Below are 17,630 nucleotides of genomic sequence, written 5' to 3'. Positions count from 1 at the left end.
AAACAACATGGGTGCAGTCTGCAGATGGTACAGCCAATCCATTTCCTTGGATTCTACAATCCCAGATCACATTGTCTCACGTAACCCCATTCATCTCATGTGGTTCTGCCTATCGAGACTTGGGCAAAAATAAGCAATTGTACCTGCAAAGAAACAAATCTTAGAAATGTGATGAACTCTTTAAGTAAATGTAATTTTGAAATGTAAGTTTGCCATAAAAGCTATTATTTAGCCAGAACGTCAGGGCCAGGATATTACATGAATTCATTCTGATAGGATAGGTGGAGTGCATGTTGGTATGCCCCAAATAATTTGGGATTGGAATGCTGTGATTTTGTTTTTACTTCCTGGAGTTAACATTTTGCAAGTTGGGTGACTATATAACTTGATTGATAGATATGTAACCAGGATGAATGTTTGTGATTTGTTATTTTTAGGTATTGATATGCTAAAGACAAAACATATACAGTACAAGATTAGGGTGGGCAGGGTTTGCAATTTCAAAATGTTTCCATTTCCAAAAGGCTTCTCACTACCTTAAAAGTGTTTTGATGCTTTTCAAGCTATTTTGGAAGTGTGTAAAGATATAAACATAGGGACGCGGTGGCTCAGTGGGTTAGGATGCTGAGCTTGTCGATCAGAAGGTCGGCAGTTTGGCGGGTCGAATCCCGAGTGCCGCGTAACAGAGTGAGCGCCTGTTACTCGTCCCAGCTTCTGCCCACCTAGCAGTTCGAAAGCACGTAAAAATGCAAGTAGAAAAATAGGGACCACTACGGTGGGAAGGTAACAGCGTTCCGTGCGCCTTTGGCGTCTAGTCATGCCGGCCACATGACCACGGAGACGTCCTCGGACAAACGCTGGCTCTTCGGCTATGAAACGGAGATGAGCACCGGCCCCTAGAGTCGGAAACGACTAGCACGCATGTGCGGGGGAACCTTTACCTTTTTAAAGATATAAACAGATGTTTTGAGCTCAAACAGGGCCTCTTCTATGCTTCCATCATCCACAGTCATCTGATTGGTCTGATACAAATATGTAGTTACTAAATATAGCTCTTAGCTGTGGACGTGGACGTTGAACACGGGAACATGTTCAGAAGTTGGATGTGATTTGAGGGAGACTTTGTTATATTTCAATATTACGTTAAAGTTATTAAATAATTGCCTGTTAACATTCCTTTTTTATTGTAAAAAGCAAACACTACCTGTGATGGTGATAAAGAGTCTGATGGTGAAGACGTGGAAGTAGATACTGGTAATTCATCTGAAGATTTGCGAAAGGTAATTCTTAAAATGCTCTGTAGTAATATACAATTTTTTGTATGTGTTCTATATACTTAACGTATGTAAAGACTGAAATCAAGATGTATCAAATGTCTTAGAATTACATTTATTGTTGGCCTCAAATCTCCAAACTTGGATTTGCTTTTGAAAGTATTTTACTTCCCCATTTCAACTGTAATCTAAAAGGTAGGAGATCTGTATTTAGTGTATTGTTTCTAAAGGTGAATTTTGTTATGATCCCAGTATGAGCCTGAAAATATTTGTGGTTTGGATGTTGAGAAATGTATGGTTATAATGCTACATGTTCTAATTTTTTTCAGGAAATAATGATTGGTTCACAATACCAAGCCGAAATACCACCTTTCTTATGCAAAAGTTGCAATGATGAAAAAGGTAATTAATATTTTTAAATTAAATGGTTAGATTTGAAAATAATTGTTTAAAATATATTAGCAATTAAAGTAAAAAAAAATTAAACATCAACAAACTTGTTCTGTGCACTTGGATATTACATATTTGATTTCAGGATCACGAGGCATAGCCATATTTGGTTGACTTATCTTGAACTTAATTTATGAATTGGGTTTGAGTGTTTAAATGAAGTACGCTACAGAGTACTATACATATTCAAAAATTGCTAAGAAGTACAATGACACCACATTTTAACAGGCCTGTTGAGGAGAGGGGTACCTGTTACTTCCAAATATCTATTAAATGTGAAAGGATGTTATTGTGTTTGTCATCCAGGGTGGATAATAATCGATTCTTTTTTTAAAAAATGGATTTTTTTATTTAAATTGGATTTTTATTATCAAATTTATTTTAATAAAATGCTTTTGGAATAAAAATATCTAGATATAGTTTTCTATTTAAGATACGTTAATAATTTAGTTTATTCAGCATGAAATGGAGCTTAGTTATGTAGCATGTAGCATATTTACATTTTTGGTAAACTCATTCAACGAATCCAAACTTGGGAGTTGCTGCTAAATGGGAGAGGGTGTGTGAATGGCTGGAAAGGCAAGGCACTGGGGCAGTGAGGCCTTCAGGGAGGTTGCATGGATGGGGGATGGGGACAAAGAAATATCCTTCCAACACTACCACCCCCAATCCTGTGAGAACTAATCATTCAATCACCACCACCACCCCTATCCTGCCAGAACCGATGAAACTTCTTGGATGAGAAGCGAAACTTCTTGATCTTCCTCAAGGAAAAAAACAGTCCAGTTGCCTTTTGAAAGAACACCTTGAGTTATTTGTAAAAATAATAAAAATAATAAAGGCAGGGTACAAATAAATAAAAAATAAAATTCCAAAAATGATTATTTTCACATATGTTTATTTTATTTTATACTTGATCAAGATGTAGAAAAATACCTTCGATTATTTTAGTATTCAGTTTGATGCATGCTAGAATTTCCAAAAGATACAAGCAGGGTTTCTTACTTGACTACGTTCTTTTTTCAGAATAGGAAAATAATTACATAGAATTTTTCTTCCTACATAATCAACTTTTTGTATTTGCATTGCTCTCTTATTTTAGATAATCCTGGGGCAGACTTTCTACTGGCAAATAAGTATTTTGTAATTATTCATTATAATAATGTAATATTAAGTTGCCAATAGAAAGTTTGCAAGATAAAATAAAGATGCAGGTTACAACAAAATGAGTTGCTTAAACATTTGCATAGAAACATATATATGGTTTTTTTAAATATTATTTTAAAAATGTTATTGAACATTTTATGTTACTATTAAACTTAAAAATGCTACAGTTGATATTTTTGAAAAACACATCTTAATAATTTGTGGTATTATACATACACTATATAGCAGGAGTGTAACAATATAGCTCCACAGAAACACTGTGGAAAATGAATATGTGTATCCTTAAGAACACTGAAAAGATATGACAACAGATATCCCCAGAGAAAAGTCACAACTAGATCTTTATCATACCAGAGTGTAGGTCATAAAATGTTATTTTTAAAACAGATTCTTATAAATTGTATATTTCTTTGCATGCATTACTCTCCAGATTACTGGGGATTGCTGGATTACTAGGCAGTTGGTCTCATCCATGTTTTGATATTTCTTAATAGCATATGAAAATGAGGACCAGCTACTTTGGCAACCTGATATTATTTCGGAAAACAAAGTTAAAGAGTACCTTTTTGAAACTTCTGTAAGAACTGGAAATGAAAAAATAATTGGCAGAATTCCTGATGGAGTGCATACCCGGGACAATGAACAAGTATGTTTTAATTTTATTTCTGTACAGTTTGCCAGTCTAACTCATTTTTTATACTTAAGTTTGCAAAACAAATAAGTTTTTTTTTCTATTTTCTACTTTTTAAGCTAGTTAGTATTTCATAACTATATCACATCCTATTCTATGGCTTTAAAACATTTTCCATATACAGTGTATATAAAGGGTCAAAGCTACTTCTTTAATAGAAGGATTTAGTTCATTTTTGCTACCCAGATGATTGTTGGGGGCAACATGTTGACTTTGTAAACTGCTTAGAGAGTGCTGTAAAGCGCTATGAAGCGATATATAAGTGCTATTGCTGTTGCTGTTTTTTCGAAAAAATGGAGATTCAAGGAGATTCAGACCAGAGGAGGGATGAAGGGGAAGCAATGTTCATTGGTTTACCTTTTCCCTATGGGGCATCTCTCAGTGTTCTAAATAATATTTTGTCCTTTGCTGCCCCCACTTCACTCCATTTACATGGAGGTACCTCCTCTTAGTAGTCTGGCAGTCTCTTCTGGAGACTCAAAGGACCCTCCAAAACAGCACAGAAAGTAGCGTTCACTTGCTTCTTCCACAGTGTTTTACCAGCAGGATCTTTGCTAGATCACAGCATTTAGTTGGGAGAGGTTTTGATCCAGCCTATTATCTGTTAACGCTGTACAATGTTTTATTAGAAATGGATACATAACCTTGTAATAGAAGCATTTGACTGACATGAGATTGCAGCTGCTGGGTTGTGTATGTTCCTTTTGACTGGTTAAACAAGAAATATTGCAATCTCTACTAGGCACTCTATGAACTCTTCAAGTGTAACCACAATTTAAAGGAAGCTATTGAGAAATACTGTTCAAATGGAAAGACATCACAGGGTAAGTTCTCTATCAAGAGCGTTTATATGTTAAATAATGTTAAATCATAAAGTGCAGACATGGACTGTGGTGACTGTGTTGTTCCATACAGTTCCTCATATTTTTGTAATACCGTGTTTTCCCAAAAATAAGACCCGGACTTTTTTTTTTGCCTCCAAAAGAGGCACCAGGTCTTATTTTGGGGGGATGTCTTACCCACTTACCTAAGGGCTGCCGCAGCCAGGCCTCCCACGCCCTGACACCTGTTGCAGCGCTATCTGAGTTCTGCAGCTGCATGCCACATGGCGCACCACGCTGCTGCCACAACTCACAGCAGGAGGCTGCGTGGCTCATTGTGCCAATCACGCCACCACTCATGGCACCATCCTGCAGCGAGCAGTGGCACGATCGGTGTGACGATCCACAGGGCTTCCTGCTACGAGTAACAGCAACAGCACAATGTGCCACGTGGCGTGCGGCCGCAAGCAGCTGCAGAAGAACTCAGGCAGCATTACAACAGATGTCGGGGCATGGGAGGCCTGGCTGCAGCGGTCCTAAGATAAGCAGGAGTGGGGCGGCTCCACCCTGCCCACCCTAGCTTGATTTTTACACATGCGCCTCACTCCAAAACTAGGGCTTATTTTGGGGATAGGGTTTATATTAGACGCCCATGGAAATTTCAAGCTAGAGCTTATTTTCAGGATAGGTCTTAAATTGCGGCAAAGCAATCAGAGTGATGCAACAGTAACAGCTGGGATATTCCATATATTCAGATAACTAAAGAAGACAGTCTCTTGGAAGATTCTGTTGCATAAGATTGAAGTTCTGATCTGTATAACTTGAGTCAGTTACACTTTTATAGTCAAACATTCATCAATCTTTATCACTGTTGCAATACTAGTCAGGTAACAAGAAGGAATGCTTGAAACAATGAAATTGTGTGAAATACGTGTGCATGACCTCATTATTAGCCGTAAGTGTTCTTCCCTGCCTATTGGACTCCTGCTGCAATTGATGGAATACCATTTCCACTTACCGTATTTTTCGGACCATAAGACGCACCTGACCATAAGACGCACCCAGTTTTTAGAGCAGGCAAACAAGAAAAAAAATATCTTTCTCCTTCTCTCTCTCTCCCTCTCTTTCTCTCTCTCTCTCTTTCCCTCCCTCTCCCATTGTCCCTCCCTCCCTTCCTTCCTTCCTTCCTTCCTTCCTTCCTTCCTTCCCTCCCTCTTTGTCCTTCCCTCTCTGCATTAGAGCAGTACCCGCGGAGGCAGCCCTGCAGCCCGGCTTTCTCTTGTAGAAAGCAAGCTGAAACGGAGCGAGGGAGATTGCCAGAAATGCGAATCGGCTGATCTCGCGCTCCTGCAATCTCCTTCGCTCGGTTTCAGCTTCCCTTGCTACAAGAGAAAGCAGGCTGAAACGGAGTGAGGGAGATTGCCAGAAATGCGAATCGGCCGATCTCGCGCTCCTGCAAACTCCCTCGCTCGGTTTCAGCTTCCCTTGCTACAAGAGAAAGCAGGCTGAAACGAGGGAGATTACAGCAGCGCGAGATCAGCCGATTCGCATTCCTGGCAATCTCTCTCACTCTGTTTCAGCCTGCTTTCTCTTGTAGCAAGGGAAGCTGAAACCGAGCGAGGGAGAGTGCAGGAGCGTGAGATCGGCATTTCTCAGCACGTGCCGATTCGTGCTCCTTGCAATCTCCCTTGCTTTCCACTTGCGGAGGTTGGGGCTGGCCATACAGATCACCTTCGGACCATAAGACGCACCCTCGTTTCCCCCCACACACTTTTGGGGGGGAAAAGTGCGTCTTATGGTGCGAAAAATACAGTATGCCTTACTATTATTGGCTAAGTTCACACTTCAGCCTAAGATATAAACTACAGCTTACAAATCATAGTACCTTCCAACCACAAGGTAAGCAAAAATCAAGTAAACCATGTTATGGTTTAGTTTGCTGTATGAACCAGGCAAGTTTGTTGAAAAGGTTTTCTTTATTTTTCAAATGTTGAGACCAAATGTTTGCTGATTTATTAAAATATCTAATGCTTATTAGTTTCCCTCTTCTTTCTCTTAAGATATGACAGCTTGGACAGAAGAAGAATGTAGAAACTTTGAACATGCACTTCTGATATATGGGAAAGATTTTCATCTTATACAAAAAAATAAGGTGAGCAAGTATAGAAATAATTTATAAATGATAAAGTTGTTAACATTTGAGTAGTTGGATAAAATATGTAAAACAACATAAACAGCATATTTTTGTCAACAGCATATTTTTGTATTCTTCTGGACTGTCTCCAAGAGTTGGGAATTAAGAGTACTATTCTTTGGTCATTTCATTCCTAGCTACATGAGCAGTTCCAGTTGCAGGTCATGGTGGGGCAGAGTTTGAATCCCTGGAGTACTAATGTAGAATTCCTTGGAACTGGATGCTCTCCCCATGTTATCTACATAAAGATAATTCTCTCCCTCTCTTAAAAACACTCTTCTTAATTAAAATGGTTTTTTTAATTAAAATGTATTAGACATATTAGAGAAATATATAAACAGAAGGAAAAAGGAAAAAAGGGGATAAAAGAGTAGGATATAAATGAGTAAACAAGAGATTTACAAATTTTATAGAGATTATAATTTTCAGGTATATCATTAATTGGTCATTTGCATGTGAATTACGCCTCTAGTAAATGAGCATGCCTTTGTCTAAACTATTTTAACTAGTTGTTCTACCTATAAGCATATTTTACTATTTCATTACTAAGCATTACATTATCACTTGAGGCTTTTTGAAAATAATTTTATTATGGAGAACTAATTAACAAAATGAAAGTATATTATGAATAGTGTATCATTTAAAATATAGCCATTTTAAAAGGACCTTGAAAATTAATGATATAAATAGACCAACTCCAAAAACTTTGATTATATTGATGAAATTGTCTTTTGCTATGGTTAGATCACTACCTTGTCACCTGTGGATTGTGAACATTCTGGGTTTTGCAAGAGCAGTGGATCCATTAGATTTGTCCATGTAAGCTCCTAATGGATCCAAAGAGTTTGCAGAGCTTTTGGGGGATTTCCATGATAATTTGACAGTCCAGTCTTGCACTTGGTCAATTTGGAATACAGAGGCAGCCCAAGTGCTGGATGAGAATACTCTTGCACAGTCTCTGAACCAAAAAATTATCTGGTTTTCTGAGAAAAGGGAAAATAAGGGAATGAAAAGACCTTTAGAGCAACAGTAGTGTAAGCCCAGAAACAAAATGCCCTGAAGCCCACGTGATTGTGGTAGTAGCGAGGAAGTGTCAGTTCATTTCGGTGATTTATACAGCTACAGACTCCTGATTGGTGGTCCATACTGAATAACAGCCAGCCTTTGAAGATAGGCAAATGCCTTCAGGCATATTGGAGGGCTTCTTTATTTGTTTGTGACTATAGTCACTTACATCCAGTCTGGGTAGGTCATCAGTTGGGTAGATTCCACTGTGTTAATTGATGACCTTTGTTATAGTCTGGGATTCTTTCTTGGATCCATCATTTGTTTGATAAATTTTGTTATATTTCCAACCTTCCCTTTTTAGAGAGTTGTTGAAAAGGTTTTGGCAAATCAAACATAGAGGGTTCTTAGAGGAAATGGATTATCTGGATCCTTTTCTGTCATTATTAAGTTTGATCTTGGGACAGAACTGGGATTGATTGCTCTGGTAATTATCTTTGTCATGGAAAACTGTTGATCCAGTTAGATTCTGGTAACATTCAATCCTTTTACTATTGTATTCTTCTGGACTGTCTCCAAGAGTTGGGAATTAACTATTCTTTGGTCATTTCATTCCTAGCTACATGAGCAGTTCCAGTTGCAGGTCATGGTGGGGCAGAGTTTGAATCCCTGGAGTACTAATGTAGAATTCCTTGGAATTGGATGCTCTCCCCATGTTATCTACATAAAGATAATTCTCTCCCTCTCTTAAAAACACTTTTCTTAATAAAACTTCATAGTTTAAAATATGGTTCATTAATGTCTCTATTCTTTTCTTCTTTATATGACATAATATATTGACCTTTTGAGCATCCAAAAAAGGTCAGTGTATAACATCATATAAAGAAGAAAATGAAGTAATGCATTGTATTAGAACATGTAAAATTGTATTAGAACATGCTGTAACAAATTTAAAATACTTGCACCATTTTAAGTTACAGGTAGTCCTCAATTTATGACCACAATTGAGACCAAAATCTCAGTGCTTGAGCAAGCAGTCATTAGGTGACACATCATTTGATTGCTCTGCACAACAACTGCAACCCTGGCTCTCCCAGTTGCAGTTCTTAAGTGACTTTGTGGGACTTAAGTTGGTAGAGTCTAAGGTAAGGACCATGGGGGTGCATTGGAGAAGGCCCATGCATACTGCACATGAAATCTGGAGTGTGCTGCACTGTTACAAGTCCTTTTGTTCCAACACTGTTGTTGAATTTTGAACGGCTGCTGAACAAATGGTCATAAGTGGAGGACCACCTGTATTAAATTCATTCTCTGCTTCTGCTAACAGCTGATACAGTATTTGGAGAGGTATCATACTGTTAAGCTGGAATCAAACCAGTAATTCATAGTCTTTCAAGTATTGACAATTTGCCAAGCATTTTATCATTTGTACTTCTTTCCTATAAGAATTTACCACAAGTATTAAGACTAATGCTTTCTGTCTCTAGGTGAGAACCAGGACAGTTGCTGAATGTGTAGCATTTTATTACATGTGGAAGAAATCTGAACGATATGATTACTTTGCTCAACAAACAAGATTTGGAAAAAAGAGGTACAACCACCATCCTGGAGTCACGTAAGTTGAAAGACCTTGGAAGACCATGTGTGCTTAATGTCTCATAGAATTTCCCACAATTAATAGTAGTTCATCATTATACTTTCAAAATGGAATTTGTTAAATAACCTCTCTACGATCATTTTCTTTCAGGGACTATATGGATCGGTTGGTAGATGAAGCAGAAGCTTTAGGTGGTGCAGTTTCTTCAGCTATAATGTCAAATAATAGACTAGAGCCCATTCCTGATCAACAGCAACTAAGCATCCTGAATTCAATCACTGCCAATGATTTGACAGGTAAATTAAAAGGTAAATTAGAAGAGCTTAGTACAACTATAGGTCAGGGGAAATGGTTACATCTTGTATAACATCTTTTTCTGTCTTCTAGCACTGACCAATAGTGTAGCTACAGTCTGCCATTCTACAGATGTGAACTCAGAAGACGCCTTCCCACCTCTGGACAGTTTGCCTCGAACAGCAGTTAATCATGTGCCTGTCGTAACAGAAGATTTGCTTAACTTGCCTAGTAACGGTGAAAGTGATTGTTTTAATTTATTTGAGACTGGATTTTATCATTCTGAATTAAACACTATGAACATGTGCGGTGAAGAATCTGAAAGGCCTGCCAAGAGATTGAAAATGGGAATTGCAGTCCCAGAATCCTTCATGAATGAAGTTTCAGTGAACAACTTGGCTGTTGATTTTGAGAATCATACACATCATATTACCAGTGCCAAAATGGCAGTCTCGGTAGCTGACTTCAGCAGTCTATCTGCAAATGAGACAAATGGCTTTATCAGTGCCCATGCGTTACACCAGCACACTGCCCTCCATTCAGAATGAATTCAAGCAGCAAATTAAATACAGTGAACACTGTTGGCAGTTTGTGGTAAACCTGATTAATTGATCAGGTTTGCTTAGTCTTTCACTGGAAGTTTGAACTCTATGACATCAGTGATGTCTTTATGTACAGAACTATATCTTGATTTATCAAGAATAATTTCACTTTTTTCCAATCCATAAATGTGGAAACTTCATATAATATCTAGCAGAGTTTGGGACTAAGAGAACTATGTGGTGCAGCTTTAAGCTCTGCTTCCTTTCTTTTTAAACCTGTAGAGAGACTGCTGTCTCAAAACCAGCACAGAAGTTCTGAACTTAATAGAGTGGGTTTTTGTTTTAGGTTGCTTCTGTCCTAATGGATGCAGTGGAATAATGTTTGTTTACAGGTACCAGTTCTGATCCTTGCTTAATGTAGCATTTAAAAAAAAATCAAAAGCAGGGAAACATTTCTTTAATTTAAACTGCACAACTACACAAGGATATTATTAAATGGAAGCTTCTGTCATCTGATATTAAACCAGAGCACTTCAGTTTACAAAACAACAGATTCATCTTGGTGGATATTATTAGCACAAAAGACAGTAAGAACAAAGTCTAAGGACAACCTTAGATGCTCTTATAAAATTACAGGCCACGGCTACCTTATACAAAAATAGTTAATACTGTCCAAAGGTTTTGTGTACTTTAACGTATTGGCTGAAAAAATGTGTGTTATTGGAGCTGGGGTGGGAGATATCTATATTTCTAAGGAATAGAATTTGAAAACATCAAGTATTATCTAACACTGTTTAAAGCCACTAAGAATGATAAAATTTGCTCACTCCACTAATGAATTACATCTTGGGGTTTGTCTTTACATCATAACATGGCAGTTCAAAATAGCATGAAAAATTCTAGATTAATAGATGGTGATGATGCAATGGATCTCTGAATCATTTTCAGCCATTAGTGTAGTTTTATTCCTGGATTTATTCAGATTTAAGTTTATTAATATTCCAGAGAGAAATCTTTGACAAGATTGTTCTGTGTTGAAGGATTTGTGAAAGTTCACTAAAACTTTGGTTATCAATTATAAAACTTGCCAATTTTACACTGACACATATATTTAATTTTGTTAAAAGTGATTTTAAGGTATTTTTTCAGTATTGATAGTAAATTGCTTCATGGTTGTATATCAAAAAGACACCTTAGTTAATAATTCAAAAGGAGTGTATTTTACATTTCTACAGCCTGTATTAGCATCTTGAGTTTGAACAACAGCAGAGTGCTAGGAGTCACTATGAAATTAACAGAAGTTTTGAGTTTCTTACGTAGCACATTTTTAACCATTCTAGGAATTTAATTACCACATACCGGTATATATGTTAATGGTGATCTGTTGTAAAGTATACATCTGAAACTTGTCAGTCTAATACAGTACACGGTCAATAATGGGTAGCCTTGGCCCAGGGTCATACTTTCAGTCAAATTATCAGCTTCCTGTTGCTGTAATTTGTGCTGAATACTGTATCTTGTGGGGGGGTTTTCCTGTTTGAATCAACATATCTTATTTAATTTTGTAAAATACTGGCCATACTTTTCCTTTTGTTATACATTCACGTTTATGGGTTTTTCCAGTGGCTGGTGTGTATAAAAATCATCACATAAAATGAATGCTGATACCAGTTGCACTTAAAAGAACACACCCATTCTCATCAGCTGATGCAGTACTATGTTCAGTTTATCTATGCATTGCTGGGGTCTTAATGAAGACCGAGACAGTCTAGTTTCTCGTCTAAAGTTTTGATTGTCAGCAAGTTAAATGGACACTTTAGTTATTTAATAAAGACTTTTGACCAAAATTCTAAAAATGGTATGAGAGAACAATGAATTCTGGCTAGTTTTAATAGATTTTTAATTGCTGATCTAATTTAGCCTATTGGCTAGCTAGCTGGTAATGTTTACTTTTAATTCCTTGTTAAAATGAGGCAATAATTTGCAAGATTATGTAAATATGTACATTCTGCATATCTTTTTAGATATCTATTTCAATATTTTCTGACTACTTCTGTGTATAGTAACATTTTGTGCATGCTTGATGTGACATTCATAAATTTGTACCACTATGACTTTATTCATGTAAAATAGCTATTTATTGAATTTTTCTTTTAAAAGCTGGACTGTTTCTCTCTATTTTAAACATTTTAATGGAGAAATTGTTACTGTTTATTAAAAGAATTGCGTTTGAATCAGAAGAAAACTGGCTAAATTGCAGCCATGTGAAAACTACATTGGGTTGATTCATTATAGGTAAAGCACAATTCTTCTAACAAACCGTGATGACTTCTTTATTCATTGCTAAGTATATTCTCTGTTCTCCCCTACTCTCAATCCATTTGTATAAACCAAAAATCCATGGTGGATATCTGCAGTTTGTAGAGGTATCGCTTACAGGAACTCCAAAAGCACATTTGATTCACTTGGATGTGCAGCTGGTGCTGCAATAGAGCAATACTTCAACTTTTGTTAGCCATTTCATCCTCTCACTGATAGCTTTTTAAGTCTTTATTTTTCTTAAGTCTTTATTTTTCTTCTTTATATACAGACCAATCTTACAGACTGCATTATATTCTCTGAAGTATTGAACTCTGTACTGTTAGATTTTTGTGCAGCTTTTCTTTGTAAACCAATAATCAGATCCATGTTAAGTTCACATCCAGTAGTGCATTAGTGATACTATTTAATTGAAACAAACTGAATGTAAATTAGTGGATAGCTTAACCACTAGAAGACTGCCCAGTGTTACAAGCACAGTGTCTATAAATGGGAAAGTAAATGTGCAAATAATTATGATGTCCATGGAGGTGGAGTATTATAGTTATTGCTTCAGGGCTGTTGAGGATTGCAGTCCACCTCTTAAGAAATCAGTCATGTCCATTACAAGATTCAAATTGCTTCACCCTGTGCATAAATTAGTGACAATCGCAACCAGTTTTAATATCTGATGCTTAAGCGGAAGTTGCTATTGTCACATTGGTTTTAATATTTGTACATAAACACTGATTTTTTTTAACATTATTTTGTATTTGTTGTACTTTAATACCTGGTGTACAGTTCCAGAAATAAATGTCTGGAAACCTTTTTTCTCCTATGAAAGTCTTCCTCCTTCTGCAATATTATTTGTTCCTTTAGTATGCTTGGACAGACAGAAGATTTTTAAAATGAGTTATCAAATATTCCATTTGCAACTGACAAGAAATGGAAACGGAATGACAAAATCTATATTATTACTATTGAAAAAAATATGGAAAAAAGAATGTGCCACCTGCAAAAAGGATCAATATGACCTGTTGTCGAGAGGAAACTAAAAACAGTATTTCAACAGATCTCCATATACAAAGGAACATTCCTTATTGATCAAGATAGTTCTATTTAATTTAATTTTTAATTTTATTAAATTTATATACCGCCCTTTCCCGAAGGACTCAGGGAGGTTTACAGGGTATTTAAAATCAAACAGTACAAAATACAAAAGTCAAAAAACAATTAAAAAAGATTAAATTATTCCTTAACTAAAGACCTCAGTTAAAAATTCTCAGCCTGGGCCGGAGAGCTCAAAGAGCCAGGTCTTCAGGTCCCGGCGGAATGAACGAAGGTCAGGGGCGGTCCTAAGCTCCACGGGCAGCTGGTTCCAGAGGGCAGGTGCACCCACAGAGAAGGCCCTCCCCCTGGGTGTTATCCGCCGGCAATCTTACCGGCGGCACCCTGAGAAGACCCTCCCTGTGTGAGCGCACTGGACGAAGGGAGTTTGATGCTGGCAGGAGGTGTTCCCTCAAATAACCCGGACCCAAGCCATTTAGGGCTTTATAGGTCATCACCAGCACCTTGAATCTCACCCAAAGGGCAACCGGAAGCCAATGCAGCTCGTGGAGTTGAGGTATTACATGGGTATTACATGGGAGTATCGGGAGGCCCCCATCACAACTCGCGCGGCCGCATTCTGCACTAGTTGAAGCCTCCGGGTGGTCCTCAAGGGCAGCCCCATGTAGAGAGCGTTGCAGTAGTCTAAACAGGAGGTCACGAGCGCATGAGTGACTGTGCGTAGGGCATCTCGGTCTAGGTAGGGTCACAACTGGTGCACCAGGTGAACCTGGGCAAAAGACCTCAGTTAAAAATTCTCAGCCTGGGCCGGAGAGCTCAAAGAGCCAGGTCTTCAGGTCCCGGCGGAATGAACGAAGGTCAGGGGCGGTCCTAAGCTCCACGGGCAGCTGGTTCCAGAGGGCAGGTGCACCCACAGAGAAGGCCCTCCCCCTGGGTGTTATCCGCCGGCACCTATATGGTCTTCAAAATTGAGCCGTGAATCCAGGAGGACGCCCAAGTTGCGAGCCCTATCAACGGGGTGTAACACCTCACCCCCCCCATCGTTAAAGGTGGAATGAACTGGTTTGTCCGAGATGCCGATATGCACAGCCACTCAGTCTTGGCAGGATTTTTTTTTTAATTGAAAGTTTTACAATACATTTTTTTAAAAAGACAAAAAAAACCCTCCCAACCCCCTTGGCAGGATTGAGACGAAGCCTGTTTCTCCCCATCCAGACCTGGACCGCCTCCAGGCAACGGGACATCACGGTGAGGGCATCGCTGGGTTGGTTCGGGGTGGAAAGAGTTATGTATCATCAGCGTACTGATGATACCCCACCCCGAAACCACGAATGACCTCACCCAGTGGCTTCATATAGATGTTGAACAGGAGGGGAGAGAGAACCGACCCCTGAGGAACTCCACAAACGAGAGGCCTCGGGGCGGATCTCTGCCCTCCTGTCAACACTGACTGCGAACGACCCAGGAGATAGGAGAACCACCGTAAAACGGTGCCTCCCAGCCCCCTGAGGCGTCGCAGTAGGATACAATGGTCGATGGTATCGAAAGCCGCTGAGAGATCTAATAGGACTAGGACAGAGGAGCAACCCCTGTCCCGAGCCCACCAGAGATCATTCACCAGCGCGACCAATGCCGTCTCCGTGCTGTGCCCGGGCCTGAAACCCGATTGGTACGGGTCCAGATAATCAGTTTCCTCCAGGAACAGAGGAAGCTGATGCGCCACCACGCTCTCGACAACCTTCGCCAGAAAGCAAAGGTTGGAGACTGGACGATAGTTATTTAAAACAGCCGGGTCCAGGACAGGCTTTTTGAGGAGGGGTCTCACCACCGCCTCCTTCAAGGCGGCGGGGAAGACACCCTCCTTCAAAGAAGCAGTTATTACTGCCTGGAACCACCCTCGTGTCCCCTCCCGGGCCGCATAAACCAGCCAGGAGGGGCACGGATCCAACAAACAGGTGGTGGAGCTCAGCCTCCCCATGATCCTGTCCACATCATCAGGGGAAACAGGATCGAACTCAGTCCAGATAACATGCTCAAGACCGTCCGATTCCTCCACGTCAGACTCCGCCCAGTCAGAGTCCAAACCGGCCCGGATCTGAGCGATTTTGTCCGTCAGATGATGACTAAACTCCTCGGCCCGTCCCTGCAAGGGATCCTCCCTCACCTCCTGGTTAAGAAGGGAGCGAGTCACCCTAAACAGGGCGGCCGGGCGATTATCTGCAGACGCGATGAGGGCAGCGAAGTAATTAGCCCTCGCCGTCCTCATCGCAGCAAGATAAGACCTTATAAAGGTTCTTAACTGCAATCAGTCAGATTCAGAACGGCTGGACCTCCAACCGCTCTCTAGACCCCATCTCCGACGCTTCATCTCCCGGAGCTCCGCAGAAAACCATGGAGCCCAACGGGATCTGCACCGGGTCAGAGGTCGCAAGGGTACAACACAGTCAAGTGCCTCAGTGGCCGCCCTTTCCCAGGCATCCACCAAGGCATCAGCTGGGCTGTGAGTGAGGGCGATAGGTATAGACCCAAGTGCCATCTGGAACCGTTCAGGGTCCATTAGGCGCCTGGGGCGGAACCATCTAGTTGGTTCCGCCGCCCAGCAGCGGGGGGGTGGCATAACGGAAGACCAGCCGCAGGAGATGATGATCGGACCATGACAGGGGAGTAACAACCGGTAAACCCCCTCCCAAATCATCCAACCACTGCCCAGACAGGAACACCAGGTCGAGAGTGTGACCCCCCACATGGGTCGGGCCTTGAATTACCTGGGTCAGGTCCATGGCCGTCATGGAGGCCATGAACTTTCGGGCCAGCTCCGATGACCCTCCCAGGGAGGGCAGGTTGAAGTCTCCCAGCACTATAAGCCTGGGGAACTCCACCGCCAACCCGAGCAGCTCGGGCAGAGTTGTTGCCACACAGCTGGGCGCCAGGTATGTAAGCAACAAGCTCATCTGAACCCGAGAACCACATCTCAGGAGGAGGGACTCACTCCCGCCAATCTGGACAATGGTGGTCTCCCACGGACATAAAGTCTCCCTGATAACCACCGCCACCCCACCGCCCCTACCCTGAGCCCGTGGCTGGTGTAGCACACAGAAACCTGGGGGGCATAACTCAATCAGAGGGACCCCTCCCTCCGAGCCCAACCAGGTTTCCGTAATGCATGTCAGATCCGCGCGTTCCTCCTCGATCAAATCTCGAACGAGGGGAGCCTTATTAACAACGGATCTGGCATTAAGGTAAACCAGCCTGAGCTCAGGGGCCTGATCACCCTCACCCCCGGGCAAAAGGGTGCTAACCGGATGGTCGGAGCGCGTCACCGCTCACAAGCAGCGGGGGCGCGATCCCGGATGTCGATACGGCCCTCCGTGCACACACCTACTGCCATTCCCTATCGTCGTGGGGATTTGAAGCCCCACCCCAACACATCCAGAACCAGCCGCCTCTAACCCAAGCCCCGACCCGCCGGGACCCCAAACCGGCCCGGACTGAGTGCCGGTTAGTAATCCCCTCCCCTCCCTCACCCTCCCTAACCTTTTAAAATAACCGGCTAAAAAGTAGATCAGAGGCCTCTTGATACGTCTCCGCTCGAGGCCCCTATTTAAGCCCAGCCACCTCTCGGGGTCCCAACAGTTGGGCCCGTCTTTAAGGGGAATGCAGGAAAGGGCGGCAGGTCGAATCCTGCTGATGTTAATAATGGTTAATAATGGGTGGATAGATGATATTAATAACATAAAATCCGGTAGATGTAACACAGTCCATTAGTCCAGATCAGCTCTTACCTGAGGTGGAACTCAAGAAAAGAAACCCCAGCCGTCCTCTCACTACGGCTGAGGAATCCAGTCTATCATGGATAGAGTAAAGGATCCCGGGGTAAACCTACCCCACCTGGTCTCTCACACCAGTTGGGCGGTTGATGATCAATCCAAGACCGCTGTTTACATTTTTATTTTATCACATTTTACAGAGGACCTTTCTGTGTCATAGCAGTTAGGCATACCAGTAGAACCATGTTATATCTCTTACAATGTTATAAACATGATAATCCTTGACACCAGTCTGGTAACTTTTGGGGGGCTTTTTGTTAAGCATCTTAACAGGTTAAAGCATTCATAACTACTAATGAGTTGCAATACTACCTGCCCAAAGCTTAATTTGCTGTAATGAAATTTCTGAACAATAGGAGCAGCACCCCCTGTAAATTGTGCTGTCCCACTCATGCACACACA

The 17,630-nt window shown here is 40.8% G+C and overlaps 1 protein-coding gene across 4 annotated transcripts in view; it reads left to right on the top strand.

Moving 5' to 3' along the window:
• Window positions 1-13,098, top strand: part of MIER3 (MIER family member 3) — a 52,020-nt gene extending 38,922 nt beyond the window's left edge. For 2 of the 4 annotated variants that reach the window (XM_081318214.1, XM_081318216.1), the window contains exons 5-12: window positions 1,195-1,280; window positions 1,604-1,676; window positions 3,386-3,537; window positions 4,325-4,406; window positions 6,464-6,555; window positions 9,090-9,217; window positions 9,350-9,495; window positions 9,587-13,098. In XM_081318214.1, the coding sequence (XP_081174340.1) occupies window positions 1,195-1,280; window positions 1,604-1,676; window positions 3,386-3,537; window positions 4,325-4,406; window positions 6,464-6,555; window positions 9,090-9,217; window positions 9,350-9,495; window positions 9,587-10,041 (1,214 nt within the window). In that variant the 3' untranslated portion in view covers window positions 10,042-13,098. Of the gene's footprint in view, window positions 1-1,194; window positions 1,281-1,603; window positions 1,677-3,385; window positions 3,538-4,324; window positions 4,407-6,463; window positions 6,556-9,089; window positions 9,218-9,349; window positions 9,508-9,586 lie in introns of all 4 variants that reach the window. The other 2 variants (XM_081318213.1, XM_081318215.1) reach the window with 1 other exon arrangement.
• Window positions 13,099-17,630: the final 4,532 nt, after the last annotated feature.

Source organism: Vipera berus, assembly GCF_964194415.1.
Source record: "Vipera berus genome assembly, chromosome: 2".
NCBI lineage: Eukaryota > Metazoa > Chordata > Lepidosauria > Squamata > Viperidae > Vipera > Vipera berus.
This window is presented reverse-complemented; position numbering and strand designations above follow the sequence as displayed.